Genomic DNA, 26,004 nt, shown 5'->3' with positions numbered 1-26,004 from the left:
TCTGTCCATAAATACACACTTCTGTGAGTCAGGTGGGTCGACGTTGAATCCATTCAACTCATTCAAACAGATCTGAGGCTGGACACAAACCTTTATTTGTTTTGGTTTGTTTTTTATATACTGAACTTCATGACTCGGTGCGGTGTGTGTATTGTTGGCTGAAGTGAGTCTGTTGGTGGTCTGGGATTCAGTGTTTATCTTTAGGGATGTTACATAAGATTTGGCTCATGAGTAAATCTGGTTGAAACACTTTCTGCTGCCACTGATCCTTACCGGCCGACCTAATCCTGTAATTAGACTATGATCTGCATGTTCCAGTCATTACGTTTGAGTGTGTATGTGAGTGTGTGTATAATCTTGTTCTCGCTGTACTGTGGGTGTTGTTAAGTGTTGTTGGTGGTGTGTCAGATTAAGGAAGTATTTCATTGAGAGGGCTGAAGGATGTGAATGAGCACAGGAGTGAGTGTGTATGGATCCAGAAACTCAGTGGGTGGAGGAAGCGCTTGCATTTTTAGTAAAATTCTCCTTTCTCGTTCTCTCTTCCCTGTAGGAAACCGCTGTGTTTGAAAAGGAGAAGGACATCATATCCATAGTAAGTTCACTCTTACTTTTTTCATGACTCTTGATTCTTTGATTTAATACTACTATTTCAAAGAGACATTTCAGTGAAATGCTGCATGTCAGATTTGTGGTGTGAGTTTACACTGAAAGAGGTTGTAAAAGTAAATGTGCAGCTTATATTTTCTGTTATAGCACTTTAAGTATTTGAAGCATTGTGATGATGAAGAAAATGTGTTTATTAAACAATTTTACAGTAGTCAGATATATTGTTGTTAACTTGTGTGGTATATGTAAGAATACTTTGGAAAATGTAATAAAAAATTTCTATGATATTTATTTATTATCAATTTGCAAAATGAATAAATATAATATAGCAAATAAAGCAACAAATAATAACTTGACTTCCTGTTGATCATTTGGAAAAGTGGCAAAAGGTCGATTTTGATTAATCATCTGTTGAACTGCATTCCAATCATCACAAATACTGCAGAAGACCTATTGGAACCCGCATGACCCAAGATTCTCATAGAAATCAGTCAAGTTTGGTGAAGGAAAAGTCATAGTTTGGGGTTACGTTCAGTATTGGGGAATACAGGAGATCTGCAGAGTGGATGGCAACATCAACAGCCTGCGGTATCAAGACATTTGTGCTGCCTGTTACATTACAAACCACAAGAGAGGGCAAATTCTTCAGCAGCATAGCGCTTTTTCTCATACTTCAGCCTTCACATCAAAGTTCCTGAAAGCAAAGAAGGTCAAGGTGCTCTAGGATTGGCCAGCCCAGTTACCAGACATGAAAATTATTGAGCATGTCTGGGGTAAGATGAAGGAGGAGGCATTGAAGATAATTCCAAAGAATGTTGATGAATCCTGGGAGTCCTGCATGAACGCTTTCTTTGCCATTCCAGATGACTTTATTAATAAGTTTTTTGAATCATTGCAGAGATGTATGGATTCAGTTGTCCAATCTTATGGGAATCATACACAATAATAATTCTTTTTCCAATGCACCATGACTTTATAATCTATACTGCACATTATTTCTGTTAAGTGATAAGACTTTTGTCTAAGCAAAGTCAGACCTTACTGTTCTAATTAAATAATTAAAAATCAAGGCATGATCATATTTTATTTTGGTACAATAAGTGTAATTTAGAGGCCTTGGCCTTTCATATAAGCCACTTCTGATGCCAATTGATCAACTAGAAGTCAAGTTATTATTTGTTTTTCCTAAAACTTGGATATGTGGATAGGTGACAAGCCTTTTGTCAGGTAGTGTGCATGCAACATGTTAAACAAGGATGTTGTAATTTAAAGATCTCCCAAAAATCTAACTGACCACAAACGCCTATCGGTAGTGTACAGTCAGTGTGACATGAAAAGATAACACTTAAAATAAAAAAGGTTCAAGATTATAGCGATTACTTTCATCATTTCATGCTCCATCTTAAGTCTTGTATTTTCTCTCTCTAGTGTCGTCAGCTGGTAGCAGTGTGTGATGAGATTTTGACTGTCAGTCCATTGCCTCTTCTTACACACACCACACAGCTGGAGAGTGTCGACCTGGTCCCAGCCTCACCAGGAGATCAAGTGGTAATTCTTTTGTAACTCAATTTCTTTATAGTGAATTATTATTTCTGTTTTTCATTCTCTCTCCACATTGGTGCAATACTGTGAAGTATTAATATTAGGGTTTGGTGTGTAGGGGTGTACCAATAACTCTTTGTTTTTGGATGCTGATAAGCAATGTAAAGGATGATAAATACGATCTTAAAGTTATTTTTTTCTGATTCTGATCTTTAAAATAAAATATTAAAATTATTCACATTTTATCGACCATTTCGCAACTCATAAGTTATGTCTCATTAGCCTGAAGATAACATCAAAAATAGCAAGTGATCTCCAGATGACTAAACATTGTCTGAAAAAAGAAAATGGAGATAATCCATCATTTATTACATTATGAACATTTTTATTGACATTTTTAACAGCCAAAATGTCGTTTTCCTTTTAGCCCAAAAACAATACCATTAAAACTATTATTGCTCCACCAATAAACTATATATAGACAGATTAATGCAAATCTTCATGCATTTTTTGAGCCTAATTAAATATGATTCTTACATAATTATGGAGATAATTCACTATTTATCAGTCAATCATTTATTTTCTTATCATGCTCCTAATGATCACATTAAAATAACTATTTATCAGCTGATACTGATATAACTGCCGTTACATTGGAAGTGGTCAAAAGTTCAGAACATTTTAGATTAGGACTACATGATATTGAAAGAAACTGATGTTGTGATGTTTTGTTTTTTGCAATATATATTGTGATATGAAAATAAATAAACAAGATGACTCTTTTTTTTTTTAAAAAGAATTCCTTATTTAATATTGATTGGAATGATTTGTAGTTGAGTGCATCTGCATAACATATGCAAAAAATATGGAAAAACTAAATATAATTAATTAAAGCACAGATGAAAACAACAGAACAAAGATAAAAAATAAATATGGTTTTTTGGTTGGACTTTAACAGTATTTAACAGTATAGAAATCCCAACAGTATAGAAATCCAATAATCAAATGTAAAATAGTCTGTATTCTATAGCATTAAATAATTAAACACAAATCATCTTCATTAAAGCGGCAAACTATATTATTTTTTCTGTGCCCAAATGGTTGAACATCTTTTAACATCTTACAGTCACACAGGCTTTAACAACAAATCCAAATAAAAGTCTTTCATATTATTAGTGTTAAACTTTGCAACGACTCCACAAATTGCATGTTCTGAACTGTGTTTTCCGGCTAATTATAATTCCAATTTGACATTGCATGTCCTGTGATGTGACTGTTGCGATATTCATGCTAAAACGATATGTTTATGCAGCCCTATTTTGGTTCCTGTTTACACTTGTATTTAGTGTTTGCTACATGTCATCTAATTGACACAAATTGAGTCCTAATGTTCAAATGGCTTTCTAGCTTCATAATTCATTTGGATATTTTAGTGCTGTTTAATTGAGGCCTTTTTTTTTATGAATGGCTAACATCTAACCATCGTTTTTTATATTGAGGAACAGATAACGTTTAAACAAAGGCATTTTCATTCTATCTCTCTTGTGTCTCTCTCTGCATCTCTTTTTCTCAACACACTTCAAACCAGACAGTCCTTGCACTGTGTATTATATTCAGCTAATATGTTGCTAAGGGTAAAGCTATTTAAAGACAGTTTAATTATGTGAAGCTCTTCATTTCTCTGTGCTGAGCACAAACACTCAGCAGCTCCACAAAGAGAAGCTCTTCAGTAAGGATTCTGTGGACTGATAAATTATTCAATTATGACATTTATAATTGGTCAGATTTTCCACTGGTTCATTTAAAAAGAGTCATACTCTGGTTCCTTTTAAAGGCTCAGATAGTCTGGTGCTGTACACTGAAAAAAATATCAATTTTATTTATTAAGGACATTTTTTAAGGTAAGTGGTTGCAAACAATTTATATGAGCTCAGTTTAAAGAAACTAAATAAATTTAGTAATGTTCAACTTAATTTGTTTTGTACAGTATGTCAGCCCATTTCAATTGTTTGCAACCACGTACCTTAAAACAATTTAGTTAATTCAATTAATCATGTTTTTCAGTGCATCCGAAATCGTCCGCTTTACCCTCATTTACTAATCCCAACTTTAGTCCACTAATATAGTCCACTTGAAGGATTGAATAAAAGGAGTGAGTGAATTTTGAGCGAAGGGAAAGGATGCCGATTTGTTTGTTTTGCTGCTTGATAAATCCTCTGAAGGATTAGATTTCCAACTTCTTGGTGAGACCCTGTGGTTAACACTTGGCGACCTGTCAACTGGTTGAAAACACTTTATATTGGCTGAATTTATACAAGTAAATTAAATTTAGTGATTTTTTTTACTTAATTTGTTTGTTTAAATTCAGCCCATATAAATTGTTTACGACCACTTACCTTGAAAAATGTAGTAAATCCAATAAGTCATTTTTTTTAGTGTATCCGAAATTGCCCTCTATACCCTCATTCATACATTAGTCCTATAACATCGTCCAATTGAAGGTTTGAATGAAAGGAGTTAGTAAATGCGAGCACTTGATGCACCGGAAGGGATGTCGATTTGTTTATGTTTTGCTGTATGATCAGACCTGGTGTGATAGTTATTTAACACTTAGAAAGCTCTCTATCGGTAACGAAACAAAGCATTTTGATTTCTGTCATTTATACAAATGTTACTTTAATCATCTAATATTTTATTTTGAAACTTACACACTATAACCCCTAAAGTTAAAGTAACTCAAACCATTTGAGGAAACCAATTGCAACAAACCATTTAAGTTCAAAAGCTAATCCAAATGAGTACTGTGAACTTAATCCATTTGAGTAAACGAAGCAATTTGAGCACAGTAAAACCCAATAAATGAAGAGAACTCAAACCAACTGTGTACTGTAAAACTCAATAAGTTAAGGCAGCTCAAACCTTCTGTGGATACAGATTGCAACAAACCATTTGAGTTAAAAAATAAAAACTAGGCTGTAGACCCATTATTGCACTGCACACTGTGCATTGTTGGGATTGATTCAGTGCACTTTATGATGTCCACTATGATTTCAGACACCCTTGAAATGGCTAATCCCTCAAATAGGCAATTTTGGATAAGGCCTTGGATTGCTTGACATGCTTAAGTTGAAGTTTGCTCCTTTGTGTTTTGTTTGTCCTCATATATTATGAATACCCACTTGGCAACACACAGTTGTGATAAAAATAATAAATACTTTTCAGTTTCTCTTTATTTACTCATTATATTGGGTATGAGTTTGAGTAAAGTGTTATATTTATTTATATAATGAAACAAATAATTCTATTATTCTATTTGGAGTGGTCTAAAACCTTTCTTCCCAATGAAAAAATGAGTTTTTTTCTGAAAATGGCAGATGGACAAAATAACAAACGTTGTGATTGAAAATTACTGTAACGCTATCTCAGCAAATATACATTTCTTAACTTATTTTAAACAGTTATATTACTTTAAATGACAACGTTTTTATTATAAATTCAGAAGAAATGTCACCATGTAGTTTGCAAAACAAAATGAATGAACCTTTTACTCAAACACATAACTTTAAATCATAAATCCAGAGAAACTGAGAACCTGCAAGTGGTGTATTATTTTTTTCTGTAGCTGTTCATTTGCACAAAACATTTAAGGAAATCCAATAACAGTGTTTACGTTCTTAAGTGCACAATCCATAATTTATTGCCAGGGACAAAATTATCAGTCTCTCTTTGTTTTGAAAAGAGTGATTGTGGTGAAAACTCAAATGATCCATATTTTGACTCTCTGAGCTGCATGCTTTGATGAACACAAGAGTCAGGAAATAAAATAACTGGACATGATTGATACTTATTGATTTGACGGATACTAATGGATCCAGTGGCCTGAGGTTAGATTATCCTGATTCATTGTCTCTAAAGCAGGAGGTCTTTGTACTTACAGCACATTTTCAGCAGAATCAATACAATATATATCCAGCTCGAGCTGACATCTGATACTGCAGCCGATTCATTGACCAGCACCGGGTTGAACATGCTCCCTCATTTCCCCCTTTGAATTTTGATCCATATTTCCTGCTGATCTTGATGGCAGGAGGGCCGAGTATTAAAGCAGAAGCAGCAGGGATCATGTACCAATTAGCAGCCCATATTCTCCACATGCTTATATGAGCCAATATCAAATCCATTGATTTGTAGTTCAGCTGTGGTGTAAGATATTCACGACTTGATGTGCACATTATTTCTTTCACATAGGGAATTGAGATCACCACCACAGGATCCAGAAATCATTTTGTCACTGGAACACCAACTGAGGTATATTTCATGCATTTTGCCAAAATTCTAAGAAAAAATAATCAAAAGTTTTCGTAATGTCATTTTTAAAGGAAATAGTTTGGAAGTTTTTTTCTAAACAAACTAATTAATTTGCTGTTAATTCACTCTCCCTCATGCACTCCGAAATGTGGTTGCCTTTTTACTGTAACAGAACATTAAAGGTTGCAATGATGGATAAATGTATGTATAAAGGCTTACCTTTGGAGAGTCAAAAAACAAAATGAGTAAATCTGGCTCCATATGATGCACTGATGTCTTATGAAGCTGATCTATTAATCCGTGAAAGAAGCTGAATGCCATTTACAGCATCATTATCTTTAATCTACTTTATATTTTGCACCAACTGATAAAGTTTCACTTCATAAGACCTCAATGTATCACTAATAGCCTCGGATATTCATTTTGTTTTATTTATATATGTTTAGAGTTACAATTCAGGTAAAATTTCTGTCATCGTCTGCTGACCCTTTACTTGTTCCAAACCAGTCTGACTTTCTTTCTACTATACAACAGAATAGAAGATATTTAAAGAATGTTGGAAACTGGTAACCATTGACTTTAAAAATATTTTTTCCCTACTTTGGATGTTAATGCCGGTTTTCTTCATTCATAAAAAAAAAAGCTTTGGGACCACTTAAGAGTGAGTAAATAGTGAATAAATGTTTCTATTTGGGTGAACCTCTTTAGAGGGCAATTGGCGCAACCATTGAAATGTATTTTTAGGATCATCAAAAAAATCTTTTTTTTTTTAATGTTTGACTGGAAAAAAGTCACCTTGGAGGGCCTGAGGGTGAATAAAATATAAAAAAAATATCCAAGTAATCTTTTCAACTCCTCTCCTATATTGTCTACTGGTAGACGGATGAGCGTGTTTTTGAAGTTTGCAGTAAACGGACCTGTAAAGGAGTTTTACGTCACACATGTCAGTCAGAACTGAGTGAGCATCCTCTAAGCTCATTCAAAGGTGTTTAGACTCCCTTTTAAGCTGAAATCTTGGGTTTAAATTTATTGTACTTTTTTCATATTATTACCTGAGGGAATAAAACAAAAGAATGCTTCAAAGTAAAACTTTCTTCCTTGGTGTTGGAAACTAGGAAAGAGTGTGATAACACTGTGTAACACTTTTCATTCATTAACTGTCAATCTGTCTTTATTACTCATGATAAATTTGGTGGCAGTAAGATTTTTAAAAGGGTTCTAAAAGTATCTTATCCTCACCAATTAATTTGATCAAAAAACACAGTCAAAATAGTAATGTGACGATATTATTACAATATAAAATATCTGTTTCAGTTTTCATATAAACACTGACAGGCCACTTTATTAGGTACACATTTGTAGTACCGGGTTGGACTCCCTTTTGCCTTCAGAAAGACCTTAATACTTCATGGCATAGATTCAACAATGTACTGGAAATATTCCTAAGAGATTTTGGTCCATATTGACATGATAGCATCACGTAGTTACTGCAGAATTGTCGGATGCACATCCATGATGCGAATCTCCCATTCCACCACATCCCAATGGTGCTCTATTGGACTGAGATCTGGTGACTGTGGAAGCCATTTGAGTACAGTGAACTTATTGTCATGTTCAGGAAACTGTGGTCATAAAGGGATGGACATGGTCAGCAACAATACTCATCTAGGCTGTGGTGTTGACAGGATGCTCGATACTAATGGGCTCAAAGTGTGCCATGAAAATATCCTCCACACCATTACACCACCACCACCAGCCTGAACCATTGATACAAAGCAAGATGGATCTATGATTTCGTGTTGTTAACACCAAATTCTGACCCTACCGACCAAATGTTGAGGCAGAAATTGAGACTCATTAGACCAGCCAACATTTTTCCAACCTTCTATTGTCCAATTTTGGTGAGCCTGTGCAAATTGAAGCCTCAGTTTCCTGTTTTTAACTGACAGAAGTGGCACACGGTTTGGTCTTCTGCTGCTGTAGCCCATCCACCTCAAGGTTCGACGTGTTGTGCTTTTAGAGATGCTCAACCATGTCACGTTTAGTGACTTAAATATTTCGCCTTTCTTCCCCATTCTGATGCTTGGTTTGAACTGCAGCAGATCGTCTTGACCATGTCTACGTGCCTAAATGCATTGAGTTGCTGTCATGTGATTGGCTGATTAGAAATTTGCGTTAACGAACAGTTGGACAGGTCTACCTAATAAAGTGGCCGGTGAGTGTATATATTGCTGTGGTGGGCTTCACTGTCACATTTTTAAAATCCTACTGACCTCATCTTTTGCATAGTACTAGTGTATGACAATCATCCAGTCTTACAGGAGGTATTATCTGCTTCTCCAGTTTGAATGGGCATTCATCTTTTACCTGTGATGGTTGTTTTTAAACCATTGTACTTCTTTGCTATGCCTTTTGCTATTAAAATACTCAGAACTGTGCATTAGTCTGTTCTTTTCTTTTACACAATCATAAATCTTGTCTTCCAGTTTCCAGCAGAGATCTGCGAGAAGATTTTAGAGGGGGATGAAGTCATTCAGGTCAACGGACAGATAGTGGTAAGTGGTAACCGTTCAATGCTAACGATGTTTTTTTTCAAATAAAGGCTGCTGTAATTATAAAATAAGACAGGGGTGTAATGAAGCACAGTAAGACTCTTCATTTCACTGGATGACCCTATGCTGTATTTGAGCAGATGTCCTTTGTCTACTAAATTGGATCATCAATAGTTTGTGGTCTAGTGTCCTGTAATTACTGATTGGCTCATGAGCAAAACAGTAGTTATTTAAGGCAAACTGGATCTCTCATTGAAGCCGTGTAAATGATGTATCCATTTCCAGGTTGGCTGGAGCAGGAAAAACCTTGTTAAAAAACTAGAAGAGAATCCAGATGGAGTCACTCTGGTTGTGAGGAGGCTTCCGGGATTCCTGAAACGCAAGGAGAGCCGAGCCAAGTCTGAGGTACTGAGGCTTTTTCTTTTTTATACATTTAAAGGGATTTTTCAATCAAAATTACAATTTTATCATCATTGACTCTCCTTTTACCTGTTTAAAACATGTTAAACTTTCATTCTTCTATTAAGCACTTCCTTTGTATTTTTGAAGAATATTGGAAACTGCTAGCAATTGACATTCATAGTGGGTTTTATTCCTACTATGGATGTAAAAGGCTACCAGTTTCCAGCCTTCTTCAAAATATCTTTTTCTGTGTTCAGCAGAGGAAATGAACAGCTTGGGAACTTGTTGACTTAAAGATTGGTAGTTTCAGAGACACTAAAATGGCTTTATATTTTAGACTATTTCAGCATGACACATGCTCGACATTATATGATTTTGTCATCAAATCTGATGCCCAAACCAGAAGTTCTACACTCATATTTTGCAAAGGAACCACATATAAGAACTGAGATTAGTTTTATTAATAGGGGAAAAGCATTAACAATATAAAACATTTAATTAAGACATTACATGTGGCAGTGAGATTAATGTGTTAAAAAATGTAAATGTGTTGCTACCTGTTACTACATCGTAATTTTGATAACAAAAAGTCAAATTTTGACATTATTCAAAAGTGTTTCATGCTATGACTTTGAGTCTCATAATTATGTGTTTGTCATTTCACTTGTCATAACTATGCTTTACATAATCATGATTTTCTTCTTACCATATATGATCATCCCATGCAAGGGACACCCATCCTAAAATGAAAAAGCGATCTATATAGTTTCCTGTATTAATACCCAGTTTATATTGTGTAAAATGAATATTATAAATAGGTCAAAACTATGATTTTTTTTTTATTTCTTGTACTCTTACTACTAATCAGTCACACAAATTTTACAAATATACAGTGTTCGGCATATATAAGTACACCCCTCACAAATCTATCTTTTAAATTCATAAATTTAAAAGGAAACTGTACAATATTATATTTGTGCATATACATTAGATTAGTCAGTACTGAAGCGAAATCTGGAGCCTATCTAACAAAGTAACTTACGATAACAGTCCAAAAACTAGCACACCCAAATTTATGTTATAAAAAAATATTGAATGCAAATTTTAAAAGAGGAAAAATCAAGAGAATCAAAGAAAATTGAAAATTAGCAGTTTTTTTTTTTTTTTTTTGCAATATTTAGCTTGAATTTAATTATATTGTCTTTCAATTTCTAAATGTTTGGTGACTAAAATATTATTTTAATAAATATATCTGTTTAGTACATCTGTTTTGATTAAATGCACCAAAACACATTGCCTATACTGCCTGAGAAATTAATAAAAATATGTGTGTACTCTATTATGCTGAACACTGTATATATTCATTTATTTTGATGTAATTTGCATGTATTTATTTTGTAATAGCTTTATACAATCATTTACAAATTATTCATGCTATTTTTTAAATTTCCCATATGCATATTAATTCACTCATTTTTGCTGTATGTCTGAACAAAGCCCCAGAGTGTTTTGACCGAGTTAATAACCAGCTAGAGATGAACACATGAGTCTCATGTGAGGAGCTGCAAGCATTTTACACTGTTGGTTCTTTTAGCGGTTGCTTTTGCAACAAATTTATTGACGTCACATGTACATACATCACACGTGGTTGTGTTTGTTCGACGAGCAATACACACATTTCCTCTTTGTGACACCACCGCGAATACTCTCTTATTTCACATCCACAATTACAATAAACAAATGAAGGAGTTTTTTTAAATCGGTGTATATTGAGGACATCATCATGACAACAGTTACCGCCTACACATCAATCTCCTGTGACTGCAAAAATCTACAAATATATATATATATATATAAATTCTGGTTTGTGTGTGTGGTGTGTAGTGTGTAACAGCAGTCATGTGGCTTTTAAAATGATTGGATTTGACGTGACCCTGAGGGACTGAATCCTCAAGGATTTCTGACAAACACACACAAACACACCAACCTCAAGCTGATGAATTCAGACACAAGATGTTCCCACAAAACTTTCTGAGCTGTCATGAGCATTTTCTTATGCTTTGCTTTTCAGTTTTGTCTTTGCTTTCATTTGTAATACTTTGAGTAATCTTTATGAATATGGTCCCACTTAATATTAAGTGGACTTGACTACTAAGTACTGGCATCAAAAATAGATACAGTGTGGTCACTGTGTTATTGAAAAGCACTTTTGATGCTCTTGAGGTGGGATATGGGTAGGGTTACGGACAGGTTTGGTTGAGTTTAAGGTAAGGGATGGTCAACAGTGGGGATGGTAAAGATCTAATTACAAAAAATAATTACAGATGTAATTACATGCATGTAATTAATCAATCATAAATGCAATGTAAAAAGTGTATTTACACAATAAATACATTGTAATAAATTATTAATTTCAGATTATGTACATATTATTTAGGGCCACTTGATATTCACCTTATTCTTTGCGTATGAGCGGGCTCAGCTATTTAAGTCTTTTTGGCTCAAGATTTCCGGTCTTATTCACTGCCATTCATTTTTAAACGTTAAAAACAGCTTGTTATGCTGCTTGATGTTGCAAACTGATATTTTTTTATTATATCATTCTGCTTTGTCTGTATTGTCATGAACACACTTATTTGTGAATCAAGTAGTTTTCATGTGGATCAAGTAGTTTGACCGTTTGCTGCCGTTTATTATTCCTAGTCCTCTAGGCAACTGAATCGGAGGTTCTAAACCAGTGGTCACCAAACTTGTTCCTGGAGGGCTGGTGTCCAGGAGATTTTAGCTCCAACCCTAATCAAACACACCTGAACAAGCTAATCAAGGTCTTATTAGGTATAGTTGAAACACCCAGGCAGGTGTGTTAAGGCAGGTTGGAGTTAAATCCTGCAGGGACACGGGCCCTCCTGGACCGAGATTGGTGACCCCTGCTCTAAACAATCCCAAAAACGAACGCACTACCGCATTAAAGAATCAGGTCAATAAAGTGGGGCCATGGTTATTTTAGAATTTGGCTAAAAAATGAAATAGTTTTTAAAGTTTTTAAAATTGTCCTTTTTTTTTTGCTGTAAGTTTTGGTAAGACTTAAAGTTATATTAGCTAATATATTGACAATAAACAATACTTGTATTGCATTTATTAATCATAGTTCAACATTTACTAATGCTTTTTTTGAAATCTAGTTGCTCTTCTTAACATTAGTTAATCTAATTGTTAATCTAAAATAGCAAAGAACTACTTTATTTTCCTTAACTAAAGTTTGTGTAAATTTAATTCTGTAATGTGTCATATTAGTAAATAACTAACATGAACTAATGGACCATGATTTTCAGGTGTTACCTTTAAAAGTAAGTAATTCGTTTTTTTAAGTATTATTTTTTTCTAGTTATCGAAATCTTTTTATTGTTTTATTTTTTTAATCAATGATCGGGACACATTTTGTATTTTTTAAAAACCAATATTTTATGTTTCCTGTTTTAATTACATTTTAAAGTTTAATCTATTTAATTATGTGCTTTTGTAAGTTTGTATGTTTTTTTATTAATATATCTAATATTTATTTTTTATTAAGATATATTCCATTTTTATTTACACATCACCACCTTTGAATTATAAGGTTTTTCTGAGCAGTTTTAAAGTATTGAGCTTTAAAGTTATTTTATTCAATACAGCAAAAACGTATGGGAATAAATCTCTTTCAAACATGACAGTGACGCTAAAGGCGATCAAAATCTACAATATCAAAATCCTGACTAATTTGTAAGATTATACACAGTACATCTCAAACATATGTGACGGTGGTTGTTTGTAATAAATAAATCTTATATACAGTTTATAATAAGAAAAAAATAATAATAATTCAAATCTCAAAAAACTGAACTCCGCGGGATTCGAACACGGGACCTCTTGCACCGCAGCCGAACGCTCAACCGCTGGTCCACGTGGGTACTGCACTAGCTGGCTTTCACACGTCCCTTAATCCCACTGCCAGCGGACCTCAAACAAAAAAAAAAATTAATAGTTACCAGAATTAATAAATCTTTGGGCGCCAGACAAGATTAACTTGCCAAAAATTAAATTTAAAACCCTGGATAGCCGCGGCAAACACTTAACCACCATACACACAAAGAGAAGAAAATAAAGATAACCCAACACACACTTTAAATTAAATTAACTGGTATATTTTTAACAAGCAGTACAACAAAAAGGTTTTCTAAATCAAAATATATACTTTTAATCACTGTTCAGTCATAGATCATAGTCAAAATTAGCACTTCTTAGGTAACAAAAGGAAACAAACAAACAATTCAAACACTTCAATAATAATGTTTAGATAACCCAAAAGAAAACAAACAAACAAACAAACAAACAATAATAATGTGTGGCTGATCGACTGGAAACAAGAGAGGGAAAAAATGTAAAGAAAGCCTATGTGATAATGTTGTAATGTGTGTGTGGAATGTGTGGGTGTATGAATGGATGCAAATGGACAAAAGTTACTGACCCAGGGACACCGAAGCCGTTCTGCACAGGTCCACTTTTCCCATCAGAATTTCAGACCCCTCGCACACAATACTAGAGAGATCGCCTGGTCACCACGTCCACAAATTGCTTCCACCCCTCAGTTTTTTCTTCACACAGTCATTGAAACCAACAAGCTCTCCACCTTACACCGTTCTTCTCCTCCTTCTCCAATTCTTGCCACCAAATACCCGACACCAAAACAACAAGAAGCCCCTTCTCTGGCCTTTTCTCCCTCTTTTATAATCTCCAATTGTTTACCTGCCCTTCCGCTTCCTTCCGACCCCCGGAAGTATTGTCTGGAAGCGATAGGAAGGACCGGTCGGAGCAGCGCCCCCTAGTGGCACTTGAGAAAAATAAACATTAAAGCATCCATCTCGTCACACTCTCCCCCCTTCGTGAGAACAACCCATGTTGTTCAATGCTCACGAGGATTTACCTTTTTAAAATCTTTTTTGATCCTGCTGTGGGAGGATCTTTGTGCAATTTTTCTCCCTTGCTTCCAGCTCCTCTGCCGTGGGGAAACATGGTTTGAGATTACACACATGAACATTTCTCACATCCTCACCAGTGTCTTCAAGAGATACCTGGTAGTTCACAGGACCTAGTTGCTGGATAATGCGGTATGGTCCTTTCCACTTTGGAGCTAGTTTAGCACTGAAATGATGTTGTGCACTAGAGATGGGAAAATTACGGACCCATACACGCTCTCTTTCTCTGAAGAACACATCTCTTCTGTTCTTGTCATAGCTCCTTAACTGCCGTTTTTGAGCTTTGGTGTAATTTTCTTTGGCTTGCCTTTGTAACTGTGTTATTTTGTGTACCATGTCGTATGCAGGCTTGGTTGGTGAGAGATCACGTCTGTGCAGCAGTTTATCCATGGGACTGTGGATTTTCCGACCTAGGTGAAGTTCGGCAGGCGTCATCCCAATGGATTCCTGTATTGCAGAATTTAAAGCAAAACGTAACTCTGGTAAGTATGTATCCCAGGTCTTGTGGTTGTCCTCCACAAACCCTGCAATCATAGACTTCAAAGTGCGATTCACTCTTTCTGTCATGTTGGTCTGTGGGTGATAAGCAGTGGTAAGCTTTGGAGTGATGTTCCATTTTCCACACAGCTCTGTGAATAAAGAAGAAACAAACTGCGCTCCTCTGTCTGACAATATGAAGTCAGGGACTCCCCACCGAGTCAACATTTCTTGTCTTAGTATGGTGGCAATGGTCTGTGCTGTGGCATGCCGCATGGGAAACAGTTCAACCCATTTGGAGAAATAGTCGACAAATACGAGTAAGTACTCATTTTGTTTTCCAGACTTCGGCATTGGACCCATTATATCCACTCCCCACATCTCATTTGGTCGTGATGTTGTAACTTGTTGTAACTTGCCAGCAGGTTTCCGGTTGTCCCATTTGGTGACTTGACATTTGGCACAATTTTTGACATATTTTTTTATGTCTGTCCACATTCCTGGCCAATAAGCAACATCTTGTATTCGCTTGTATGTCTTGTAAATTCCCAAGTGTCCGCTTAAGGGAGTATCATGGTACCATTCTAGTACTGTTGGTCTAAGAGTAGATGGAATGACTACTTTGTAGTGAACAGTTTCATCTGCTAGGTGGGTGATGTGATACAGCTTGTCTTCCAACACAGTGTACTGGGCTTGTTCCTGTTGCTCATTTTTGGCCAGAGCTTGAAAGATCTTCATAATGTCTGTGTCTTGATGTTGTTCCTCCCAGATGGTTTGTGGGGTGACAGGGAAATCAGGCAGATCCTTTTGCGTGGTGTACAAGTTACAGCCTGGCATGGAATACATACGGGACAACGCATCAGGAGCAACATTCAGCCGTCCTTTTCTGTACTCGATCACAAAATCATAGCGTTGCAAGCGCAAGGCCCATCTCATGAGTCGACTGGCTGGTTTGGTGGAATTCATGACCCATTGCAGAGCGGAATGGTCTGTAACCACTGTAAACATTCTAGGTTCCAGGTAGTGTTGCCACTTGTCTAAAGCCCACACCACAGCCAGACACTCTTTCTCCGTGGTGGAGTAATTCACTTCTGCCTTAGTCAAGGTTCTACTGGCATAAGCAATTACTTCTTCGCCACCCTGCTCTTTACGCTGGGTCAAAACAGCCCCTAGTCCTGAGTCACTGGCATCAGTATACACAGTAAAAGGTATGTTAAGATCTGGATGGCCCAGGATGGGAGGTGTGGTAAGACAGAACTTTAGATTGTCAAATGCTTGCTGGCATAGTGAATCCCACTTGAATTGTCGTCCTTTCTTTTTCAGATTATTCAGTGGTTCAGCAATGCGTGAAAAATTTGGTACAAAACGGTGATACCATCCTGCCAGTCCTAAGAATCGCTGAACATCCTTAAGGTTTTGTGGGACTGGGTAAGCGTGAATGACCTCCACCTTCTTGGGGTCAGCTGCAACTCCTTGGTGACTCACTACGTGTCCTAGAAAGGTAATTTCAGGTAGGCAAAAGGAACATTTTTTTAGGTTTAGGGTTAGACCTGCTTTTTCCAGTCTCTCCAAGATGGTCTGGATGTCGTGAAGATGTTGGGTCAAGGTGGGTGAGTAAATGACAATGTCGTCAATATAGACGTAGCAAATTTTCCCAAGTAAATCTCTCAGGACGATTTCCATCAAACGTTGGAAGGTAGCAGGAGCATTTTTCAGTCCAAAGGGCATAACATTAAAATGATATAACCCTCTAGAGGTGATGAATGCAGTCATCAACTTGCTTTTGTCATCCATTGGTACCTGCCAAAATCCACAGTTGAGGTCCAAGGATGAGAATGTGGATGCTCCAGAAAGAGACTCTAAAATCTCTGTGATGTTAGGTATTGGATAAGCATCACTTTCTGTCATCGCATTTAATTTTCTGTAGTCCACACAGAACCTAAGACTGTTGTCTTTCTTAGGAACAAGAACTACTGGAGATGCCCATGGAGAACAAGACTGTTCGATGACACCAGCCTTTAGCATCTCTTCAATCTGTTCCTCTACTATGGCTTGTTTTCCAGGTGTCAACCGATAAGGACGTTGCTTAACGGGTACTGGGTGAGTGGTGTAAATGCAATGTTGAAGAACAGTGGTTCTTCCAAGCTGAAGAGTACAGACTTTTGGGTTTGACTGGAGAAGATGAAGTAACTGTGGCTTACTTTCTAGTGGTAAGTGTGCTTCGGCAACAGCCATCTCAATCAGAGCTTGATCATCACTACTGGGTGCAAGTTGGGATACTACTGGAAACGGTAATGGTGGAGGAATAGAGCTGAGCAGAGATAGTGTCTTACTTGAATGTTGGGTTTGTGCATTTTTGTTCAAATGTTGGGATCTTCCCACAGGAACACTAGCATGTCCAGGTTGAAAAGGGTACTCTTCATTAGGGTTGGACTTAAAAGAGTATGTCTGGTCAACTACATTAATCTGTAGACCACTTGAATAAATGAAATCTAAACCCAAGACTACAGAGTAAGCCAAGGCTTTTGGAGTGAGAATGGCAGCTTGAGTAGGAAAAACTTTGTCATGCAATATGATTTCAAAATTCGTCCATCCTAAAGGAACTTCGGCTTCTCCATTGGCCAGATAGAGTGGGCCAAGTGTCCAGGGATGGAGGCTGGCTTGGGGATCGATCTCCTTCCACAAACTCTCATGGAGTAAAGTGTAACTGGCACCCGTATCCAATATGGCTTTTCCTCTCCAAGCCCCAATGTAAATTGGAACTATCAGCTGTTGTGGTATGACCACAGATTTAGTAACAGTCGACTTGGGTAATGACTTTGAAGGAAGTGTAACAGACATGGCATTGTTAGATGGATTACCTCCGTGCTTTTGGGTCTGAAAATAACGTTTATTTCCAGTAGGAGGAGGGTGACTAGATGATTGAGTGGTTTGCACAGAGGAGGAATAGTGAGGACAACTACCTGGTGGATGCAGACCTTTGCATCTCCAACACAAAACTGGAGGTTTCTCAACTCGGTTGGGGGCAATTCTTTGCGGTGAGGGTTGAGTCACATGTTCTACATAATGTAACTGCTGAACATAATCCTTCTCAAGCTGAAGGCCCAGTTTAACCAACTCATCCACTGTATGGACACGGCTTCGAAGTTGACTGGCTAGGTGAGGTTTTATGTTTTTTAGAATCATTTTTACTAATTCACTCTCAGTTAGTGTGGGCTTCCATCGTTTGCACATTGCTCTGTATGTAAAAGCAAAGTCTCTAATTGACTCTTTCTCTGCTTGTGTTCTAGTTCTAACCCTCTCTGCCAGCTCATCCTCATAGTCTTCTGAAAGGAAAGCTGAGAGAAAAGCAGTTTCAAACTCACTCCATGTGGAAATAGCAGAGCGAGCCACTTCCCACCAATCCCGGGCTGTACCGTACAGGACAGTGCGGAAGGTAGCTAGAATGTCTGGATCATCTAGAGGGTGTAAGGCCAGGAAATCTTTGCAGCGTGTTACATATAGCAGTGGATCAGCATCATCCGAAGGTCTTCCAAACGTTGGAAAAGTTAACTTTAAATGATCACTTTTTATAACAGGTGTTTGAAAAGGCATTGGAGCAGTCACTGAAGATGAAGACTGTGTTGAAACGGATACAGGTGCACTGCTTGGAGGATCAGACACTTGCTTTATAGGTGGGATGAAATCACTTATTTCTGTTTGAAGATTGTCAAGTTGGTTTTTTATGGCATTAATTTCAGTCCTGCAGTGATTTAGATCACTGGAAAGGCGTTCAAAATTCTTGTCCGAGTGTTCCTTGGTAGCTTGAATATCCTTCTGCAATTCCAACTGAGCTTGTTCCACCATGAAGCGAATCTCTGAAATTAAGGTACTTTCACTCCTTTGGATTTCTTGTGTCACCATCACCTTCACAGCTTTAGTGAGTTGATCCGCTGTCTCTGTGTCATCTTTTCGTTGTGCAGTTAATGTGTTCAGGAGTTGCTGATAGGTGGATTCCATTTTTGCAAGCTTTGCTTCATGCAGGGAAAAAGATTTAGACGATTTTTCGGTGAGTTCCTTCACAGCTTTATCTTGCCGTTTCAGACAGTCAAATACACGATCCCAGTTTCCTTGTACATGAGCAGTAAGTTGATGAATTTCTCTTCCAGGTGTAGGGAGGTATCCAGGAAGAGCATGCTGGGTTGCTGTGGAGGGCGGTGATTCTACCGTGGATGCACTTGTGCACAGTTGCATTGGGTCAGGTTGAACTGTAGAAGTAACACCTGGAGTGGTGGTGTGGAAATGCACTTGAGTCCTTCCATAAGGGTCTAACTGAGTGGGTGTGGAGTGGTATGTGGGAATGTTGGAAGGTGATGAGAACTGTCTTTGCTGCACTGGTGGCCAAACTGGAGTGGCTATATCTGGTGGATCAATATCCACGGAAGTTGAAGGGGAAGGATTGACGTTGGCCATGTTTATAGTGTGTATGAGTGCAATCTAAGGGTTTTGAAAAAATAAAAATCAAAAAAGAAAATGTTGACTTTTTAAGCAATGTGGTCACAAAAAATATATATATAGAGAGAGAGATGTCAAAAGTACCACAAGTACCAAATTCACAAGGTATACAAAATCAGTACAATTCCTGTACAATGACACAAATGTTCTATAACAACTTTTTTTTTTTTTTTTTTTTAACAAAATTGTTTTTTTTTTTTTCCAAAGTCTTTGTCAGTAAAGCAAAACAGTTCAAAAAAGTCAAAAAGGTTGTTGTCAACTGAAATCAGTCAAACAATTCAAATGAGTTTCAAAGTTCAAAATTTCCCAAAATAAAGTAAGGTTTCAATGGTGTTCAATGTCTTTTAAAGTGTTCAGTTTTTTTTTTTTTTTTTTTTTTTTTTTTTTAAGTGTTCAGGGCCCCACGTTGGGCGCCACTTATGTGACGGTGGTTGTTTGTAATAAATAAATCTTATATACAGTTTATAATAAGAAAAAAATAATAATAATTCAAATCTCAAAAAACTGAACTCCGCGGGATTCGAACACGGGACCTCTTGCACCGCAGCCGAACGCTCAACCGCTGGTCCACGTGGGTACTGCACTAGCTGGCTTTCACACGTCCCTTAATCCCACTGCCAGCGGACCTCAAACAAAAAAAAAAATTAATAGTTACCAGAATTAATAAATCTTTGGGCGCCAGACAAGATTAACTTGCCAAAAATTAAATTTAAAACCCTGGATAGCCGCGGCAAACACTTAACCACCATACACACAAAGAGAAGAAAATAAAGATAACCCAACACACACTTTAAATTAAATTAACTGGTATATTTTTAACAAGCAGTACAACAAAAAGGTTTTCTAAATCAAAATATATACTTTTAATCACTGTTCAGTCATAGATCATAGTCAAAATTAGCACTTCTTAGGTAACAAAAGGAAACAAACAAACAATTCAAACACTTCAATAATAATGTTTAGATAACCCAAAAGAAAACAAACAAACAAACAAACAAACAATAATAATGTGTGGCTGATCGACTGGAAACAAGAGAGGGAAAAAATGTAAAGAAAGCCTATGTGATAATGTTGTAATGTGTGTGTGGAATGTGTGGGTGTATGAATGGATGCAAATGGACAAAAGTTACTGACCCAGGGACACCGAAGCCGTTCTGCACAGGTCCACTTTTCCCATCAGAATTTCAGACCCCTCGCACACAATACTAGAGAGATCGCCTGGTCACCACGTCCACAAATTGCTTCCACCCCTCAGTTTTTTCTTCACACAGTCATTGAAACCAACAAGCTCTCCACCTTACACCGTTCTTCTCCTCCTTCTCCAATTCTTGCCACCAAATACCCGACACCAAAACAACAAGAAGCCCCTTCTCTGGCCTTTTCTCCCTCTTTTATAATCTCCAATTGTTTACCTGCCCTTCCGCTTCCTTCCGACCCCCGGAAGTATTGTCTGGAAGCGATAGGAAGGACCGGTCGGAGCAGCGCCCCCTAGTGGCACTTGAGAAAAATAAACATTAAAGCATCCATCTCGTCACACATATAATTCAAAGGTTTGTTTAAAATAATCCTAAATTAGATATTAATTTTTTTTTCTTTATTGTTTTTTAAACGCAACGACTTACGAATTTGGTCCAACAAACATTTACACAACAATTGACAATAAAACATGCGATATACAAACAACACATACAGAAGTATAGTGATTTTAGATTAATACAATTATAAATAAATAAATAAATAAAAATGACAAAAATAAATAAATAATAATAAAATCAAATAAATGCAAAAATAAATAAATAATTAAAAAAAAAAAAACAGAATACTGACCTTCTTTTTTAATCTAAATTAGTCTACTCCTTTTCAATTTAACTATTTCCTGCAGAATTTATGTTTTTATATAATTTCAGTTTTAGGGAGAATCTGATTTTCTTCAGTTCCAAATGTTTCATTACATTCTTCATTAGATGTATATATGTAATATTGGTTGCCTAAAACCAGTTATAACTATCACACTCTAATTAAATGTAGAAACCATTCAAATGAAATAGTTTTCCTTTTTGTCCTCAGACTATTGCTTTACAACCACAAACAAAGACACAAACCTCACAACAACATACAGTACTTACCATGATCCTTCACAAGACATGAACATGTGCATATGAACTCATCACTGCCACACAAACACACACACACACCTCCATCTCTCACCACAGTGAAACGCTGGAGTTGAGTCAGTCTGTGTGGTGACACTGGGTTTTTCCAAACATGGATCTCTCATATTCTTCACTTTCAGAGAGAGGAGCCTGAGGAGGGAGAGGAGGAGAAAAGCAGACACTCTCTTTTGGGGAGGGTGGCAGCTTCCGTCCGCTCTCTATCCTTCAGGTGAGCTCAAACATGTTTCTAACCATCCATTTACAGGATTTTCAGCTCTCCTATTTGATGCTTGTTGTTTAAACACTGAGGAGATTGTTAAAGGTTTTACAGAAATGGGATCTTTTTTCCTGCTTCTTTCGAATGCTTAGCACTGATTCTGTTTTCCATCTTTTTACTCTTTTACTGTAAAGTGTTCTGTGTATAAGAAGTGAAAGTCTCCATTTCTCTACCTGCGAGTTTCATAATCTAAATTCTTGTTTCATAACTGTTTTCTGTGAGCTACAGTGAGGACATACGAGCTTTGCTCTATCTCAGGTCTGTGTGTGTGTGTGTCTCTGTGTGTGTCTCTGTGTGTGTCTCTGTGTGTGTGTGTGTGTGTGTGTGTGTGTGTGTGTGTGTGTGTGTGTGTGTGTGTGTGTGTGTGTGTGTGTGTGTGTGTGTGTGTACTGGTTTTGGTTGTTTGCAAGTTTTTTTGTATAAGGACATGGATATGACCTAGTTGTACTCTATTATGGTGGTTTATGCCTGATGTCCTTTCAATGTAATTCAAAACGTCTTTTGACATATAAATTTTGCCACGGGTTTTTTGTGCGGGTTTGGTTTAGGGCGAGGGGTGGTTTAAAGCTTTAAAATTAGCATTTTTTTAACTGTATAAAATACATTACACCTACAGTAGAGTCCTTATAAACCACCAATAACAACATGTGTGCATACAGTATCGATGCGCTGGATTTGAATGCACTGTAAAAAATGGTGGGTTTCACACCATTGATTTGTGTTGGGACAACATAAAGGAATTACTTATTTGTTTTTACAATTTAAAAAAAAACTAATGAATTGTGTTGCTTTAACTCATTTTAAAAAAAAAAGTAGTTTTTAGTTTTTAAATAAGTAACTAACTTTTTTTGAGTTTGTGACCTATAGTGTGTTTGGTAGGTTTTCATAGTATTAAATCTGCTTTTGTATATCTGGCACTGCATAGGACAGCCTAGTGTTGTCAATTCCTGTTGTTATATGCTAATACATTATGTATGTATGCATGTGTATGTATGTGTGTATGTATGTACACTAAGTTTGGGGTCATTTTTTTATTGTTTATTTCATTTAATATTTTAAAGACAATTGTTCTGTTCTTTAAGGCGGCATTAATTAAATGTAAAAACATATTGTTAAATTCTTATTTAATAATATTTATTTATTTATTATTGTATGTAGTTTCAAATTAAATTATAACTGCAGTTATTATTGCTTTTATTACTATTACCATTAATAATTAATAATAATAATAATAATAACAACAACAACAACAATAATAATAATAATAATAATAATAATAATAATAATAATGATAATGATAATAAATATAGAGTGATTTCTGAAGAATCATGTGATTCTGAAGGCTGGAGTAATGAAGCTGAAAATTCATCTTTAAATTTCTGTAATAAATGATTAAAATAAATTCTAATCCATATTGTTATTTTATAGTGCAATGACATTTTACAATTTGTACTGTATTTTAGATTTATTTATTGTTACTATTATTATTATTATTATTATTATTATTATTATCATTATTATTATTTATTTTTATATATTTTTATTTTTTATTATTTGTTTATTTATTTATTTTTTATTTTATTTTTTTTATTTTTGAAGGGGAGGGAGGTTGTTCATGGGGGAAAATGTAACAAAAAAAAAAGAAAAAGTCTTGTCAAATCCTGTTATGTAATAATTCACCTTCTATTTCTTTCAATAAAAAAAAATTGATAAATAAAGACAGGCTTGGTGAGCAAGAAAAACTTATTTTAAAAATTTAAAAATCCTACTGTCTCCAAACTTTGACCCGCAGTTGAAGTATAGCCCCCCTTTGATTATTTATTTTTATTTTTTTTCCAAATTATGTTTAGTCTCATTTGTTTTATTTTGGCTAGAATAAAAGCAGTTTTTAATTTTTAATTTTATGTGAATTTTTTAAGGTCAAAATTAAATAGTCTACAGAACAAGCCATCGTTATACAATAACTTGCCTAGTTACCCTAACCTGCCTAGTTAACCTAATTGACCTAGTTAAGCCTTTAAATGTCACTTTAAGCTGTATAGAAGTGTCTTGAAAAATATTAAGTAAAACATTATTCACTGTCATCATGACAAATATACAATAAATCGGTTAATAGAAATGAGTTATTAAATATTAAAACTACTGTTTAGAAATGTGTTGAAAAAAATCTGATCTTCGTTAAACAGAAATTGGGGGAAAAATAAACAGGGGGGCTAATACTTCAGGAGGGCTAATAAATCTGACTTCAACTGTATATGAATGAATAAATAAATATGTCCCAGTTGGAGTTGGGATCTCTCCAAACCCCTAAATGTTCCCCGGATAGCCCAGTTATTGTGAGTCTCTTGGATAAAAGCATCTCCTAAATGCTTAAATGTAAATGTATTTCTGTACCACAGATCAGCAACAGACAGCACACATCATTTCAGGCGGGAGAAATCGGCTCTCGCTAATGATCAAAACTCCAATGAATATCAGTCAGGCACCCTAAAACGGCTTCAGCCAGGAACAGGTAAGAGTCGCTGCAGACTGGACAAAAAATGTGTACAGACTTGTACTATTCTGTCTATCTAAAGTAATAAACAATTTTTCCACAAAATGATAGTAAATGCAGTATGTACAGCTCTTACACTGCAAGTCAACACTTTGAGTTTAGTCATTTATTGGAAGACTTCTTAGACCTTGGGCAAAAGTGACCTTAAAGAATTGTATAATATTGCACAATGTTTTATTTCAAATAAATGTTTTCTATTGACCAAAAAATGCATTAGTTTACACAAAAAAAATAATTAAATAGATTTTTTCAAAATTGATAATAAAATATTCCTTTAGCAGAATCAGTATATAAAAATTATTTCTTAAACATTAATTGACTTCATGTTTTTCTAGGAAATCAACATACATGGTTCTAATAAATAAATGCTTCATAAATGAGTAGGACTTCACCTTTTTTGAACCTAAATATAATAGAGATGCTCATTTTGGCAGAGCTGATGCTGCTAGCTTTTCTTTTTTGTATGCAAAGTGTTTAATTACAGGTTAATTTACATTTTTCTATTTCCCATAAGTGTTTACTTTTTTATTATAAAGAGCTGACTTGTGATTTTATGACCTCAATTGATGCTTTCTAGACATAACCAACTTTTTTTTCTTTGATACTTCTTAGTGTAACACAGCAGCCTCTGTTTAAATTATGCATATGGTAGTCACTATAACCCAGGAGGCTGCTTGGCAGAAATACTGCAAAGAATAAAAGTATTGATAGGGCAGATACTGAATTAAGACCTGTATGATTAATGTTAGGGTCAATAAGTCAATCCTCATACAGTTGAAGTCAGAATCATTTGCCCCCCTGTGTATTCTGACCAATAAATCAAGCAAGAATAGATTTTTGTTTTTACTTCATTTATTTAGTACTTATTCAGCAGAGGTTAAAGTGCTACAGAAGGTATTTTAACTCGGTGACAGATATTGTACACGGAGATATTCTGTACTAACGTTTGCAATTTCAAGTCAGTGATCCAAAACAGTTTATATAAAACAAACAATCTCAGATTGCTGACTTGATCTTACTATGAGTGCTCCACTCAGAGCTTCATGTGAGTTAGCCATAGCTACTTATTTACAAGTACATGGATTTTTAAAAAATCTATTATGGTTAACAATTTAGTCCACGGTGACTATATATTCTGTCTTACTACCCAGCCTTAAATTACTCATCACACATGAAGACAGTGACTAGCCACCACCTATCTGCTGTGTATACAGTATACAATTGAAGTCAAAATTATTGACCCTTCTGTCAATTTCTTCTGTTGGGCACCCAACCTGCAGTCTGTGTGGGTCCTAACGCCCTAGTATATTGATGGGGACTTTATACTGCTCAGTAAGCACTGTCTTTCGGATGAGATGTTAAAACGAGGTCCTGACTCTCTCTGGTCATTAAAAAAAGAGTAGGTCATTAAAAAAAAAGGTCTTTGAAAAAGTAAGGGTTTAACCCCGGTGTCTTGGCAAAATCTATCCATCATGGCCTCCTAACCATATAATGATTGGCATAATTGGTCTCGTCTTCACCAATCAGCTGATGTGTGGTGTGCAGCCTGGAGCAATATGGCTGCCATCGTGTCATCCAGGTAGATGCTGCACATTGGTGGTGGATAAGGAGAATCCCCCACCCCCCC

The 26,004-nt window shown here is 35.9% G+C and overlaps 1 protein-coding gene across 8 annotated transcripts in view; it reads left to right on the top strand.

Annotated features, from left to right (window-relative positions):
- Positions 1–26,004, top strand: part of cnksr1 (connector enhancer of kinase suppressor of Ras 1) — a 65,047-nt gene that overhangs the window by 24,919 nt on the left and 14,124 nt on the right. The window contains exons 1-9 of one of the 8 annotated variants that reach the window (XM_087288814.1): positions 290–459; positions 551–592; positions 2,035–2,154; positions 6,397–6,456; positions 8,943–9,011; positions 9,294–9,413; positions 21,687–21,775; positions 22,052–22,081; positions 24,223–24,335. In XM_087288814.1, the coding sequence (XP_087144940.1) occupies positions 448–459; positions 551–592; positions 2,035–2,154; positions 6,397–6,456; positions 8,943–9,011; positions 9,294–9,413; positions 21,687–21,775; positions 22,052–22,081; positions 24,223–24,335 (655 nt within the window). In that variant the 5' untranslated portion in view covers positions 290–447. 8 annotated transcript variants of the gene reach the window in all.

This window comes from Danio rerio, chromosome 17 (assembly GCF_052040795.2).
Source record: "Danio rerio strain M-AB ecotype USA chromosome 17, GRCz13ab, whole genome shotgun sequence".
NCBI classification, from domain to species: Eukaryota; Metazoa; Chordata; class Actinopteri; order Cypriniformes; family Danionidae; genus Danio; species Danio rerio.
This window is presented reverse-complemented; position numbering and strand designations above follow the sequence as displayed.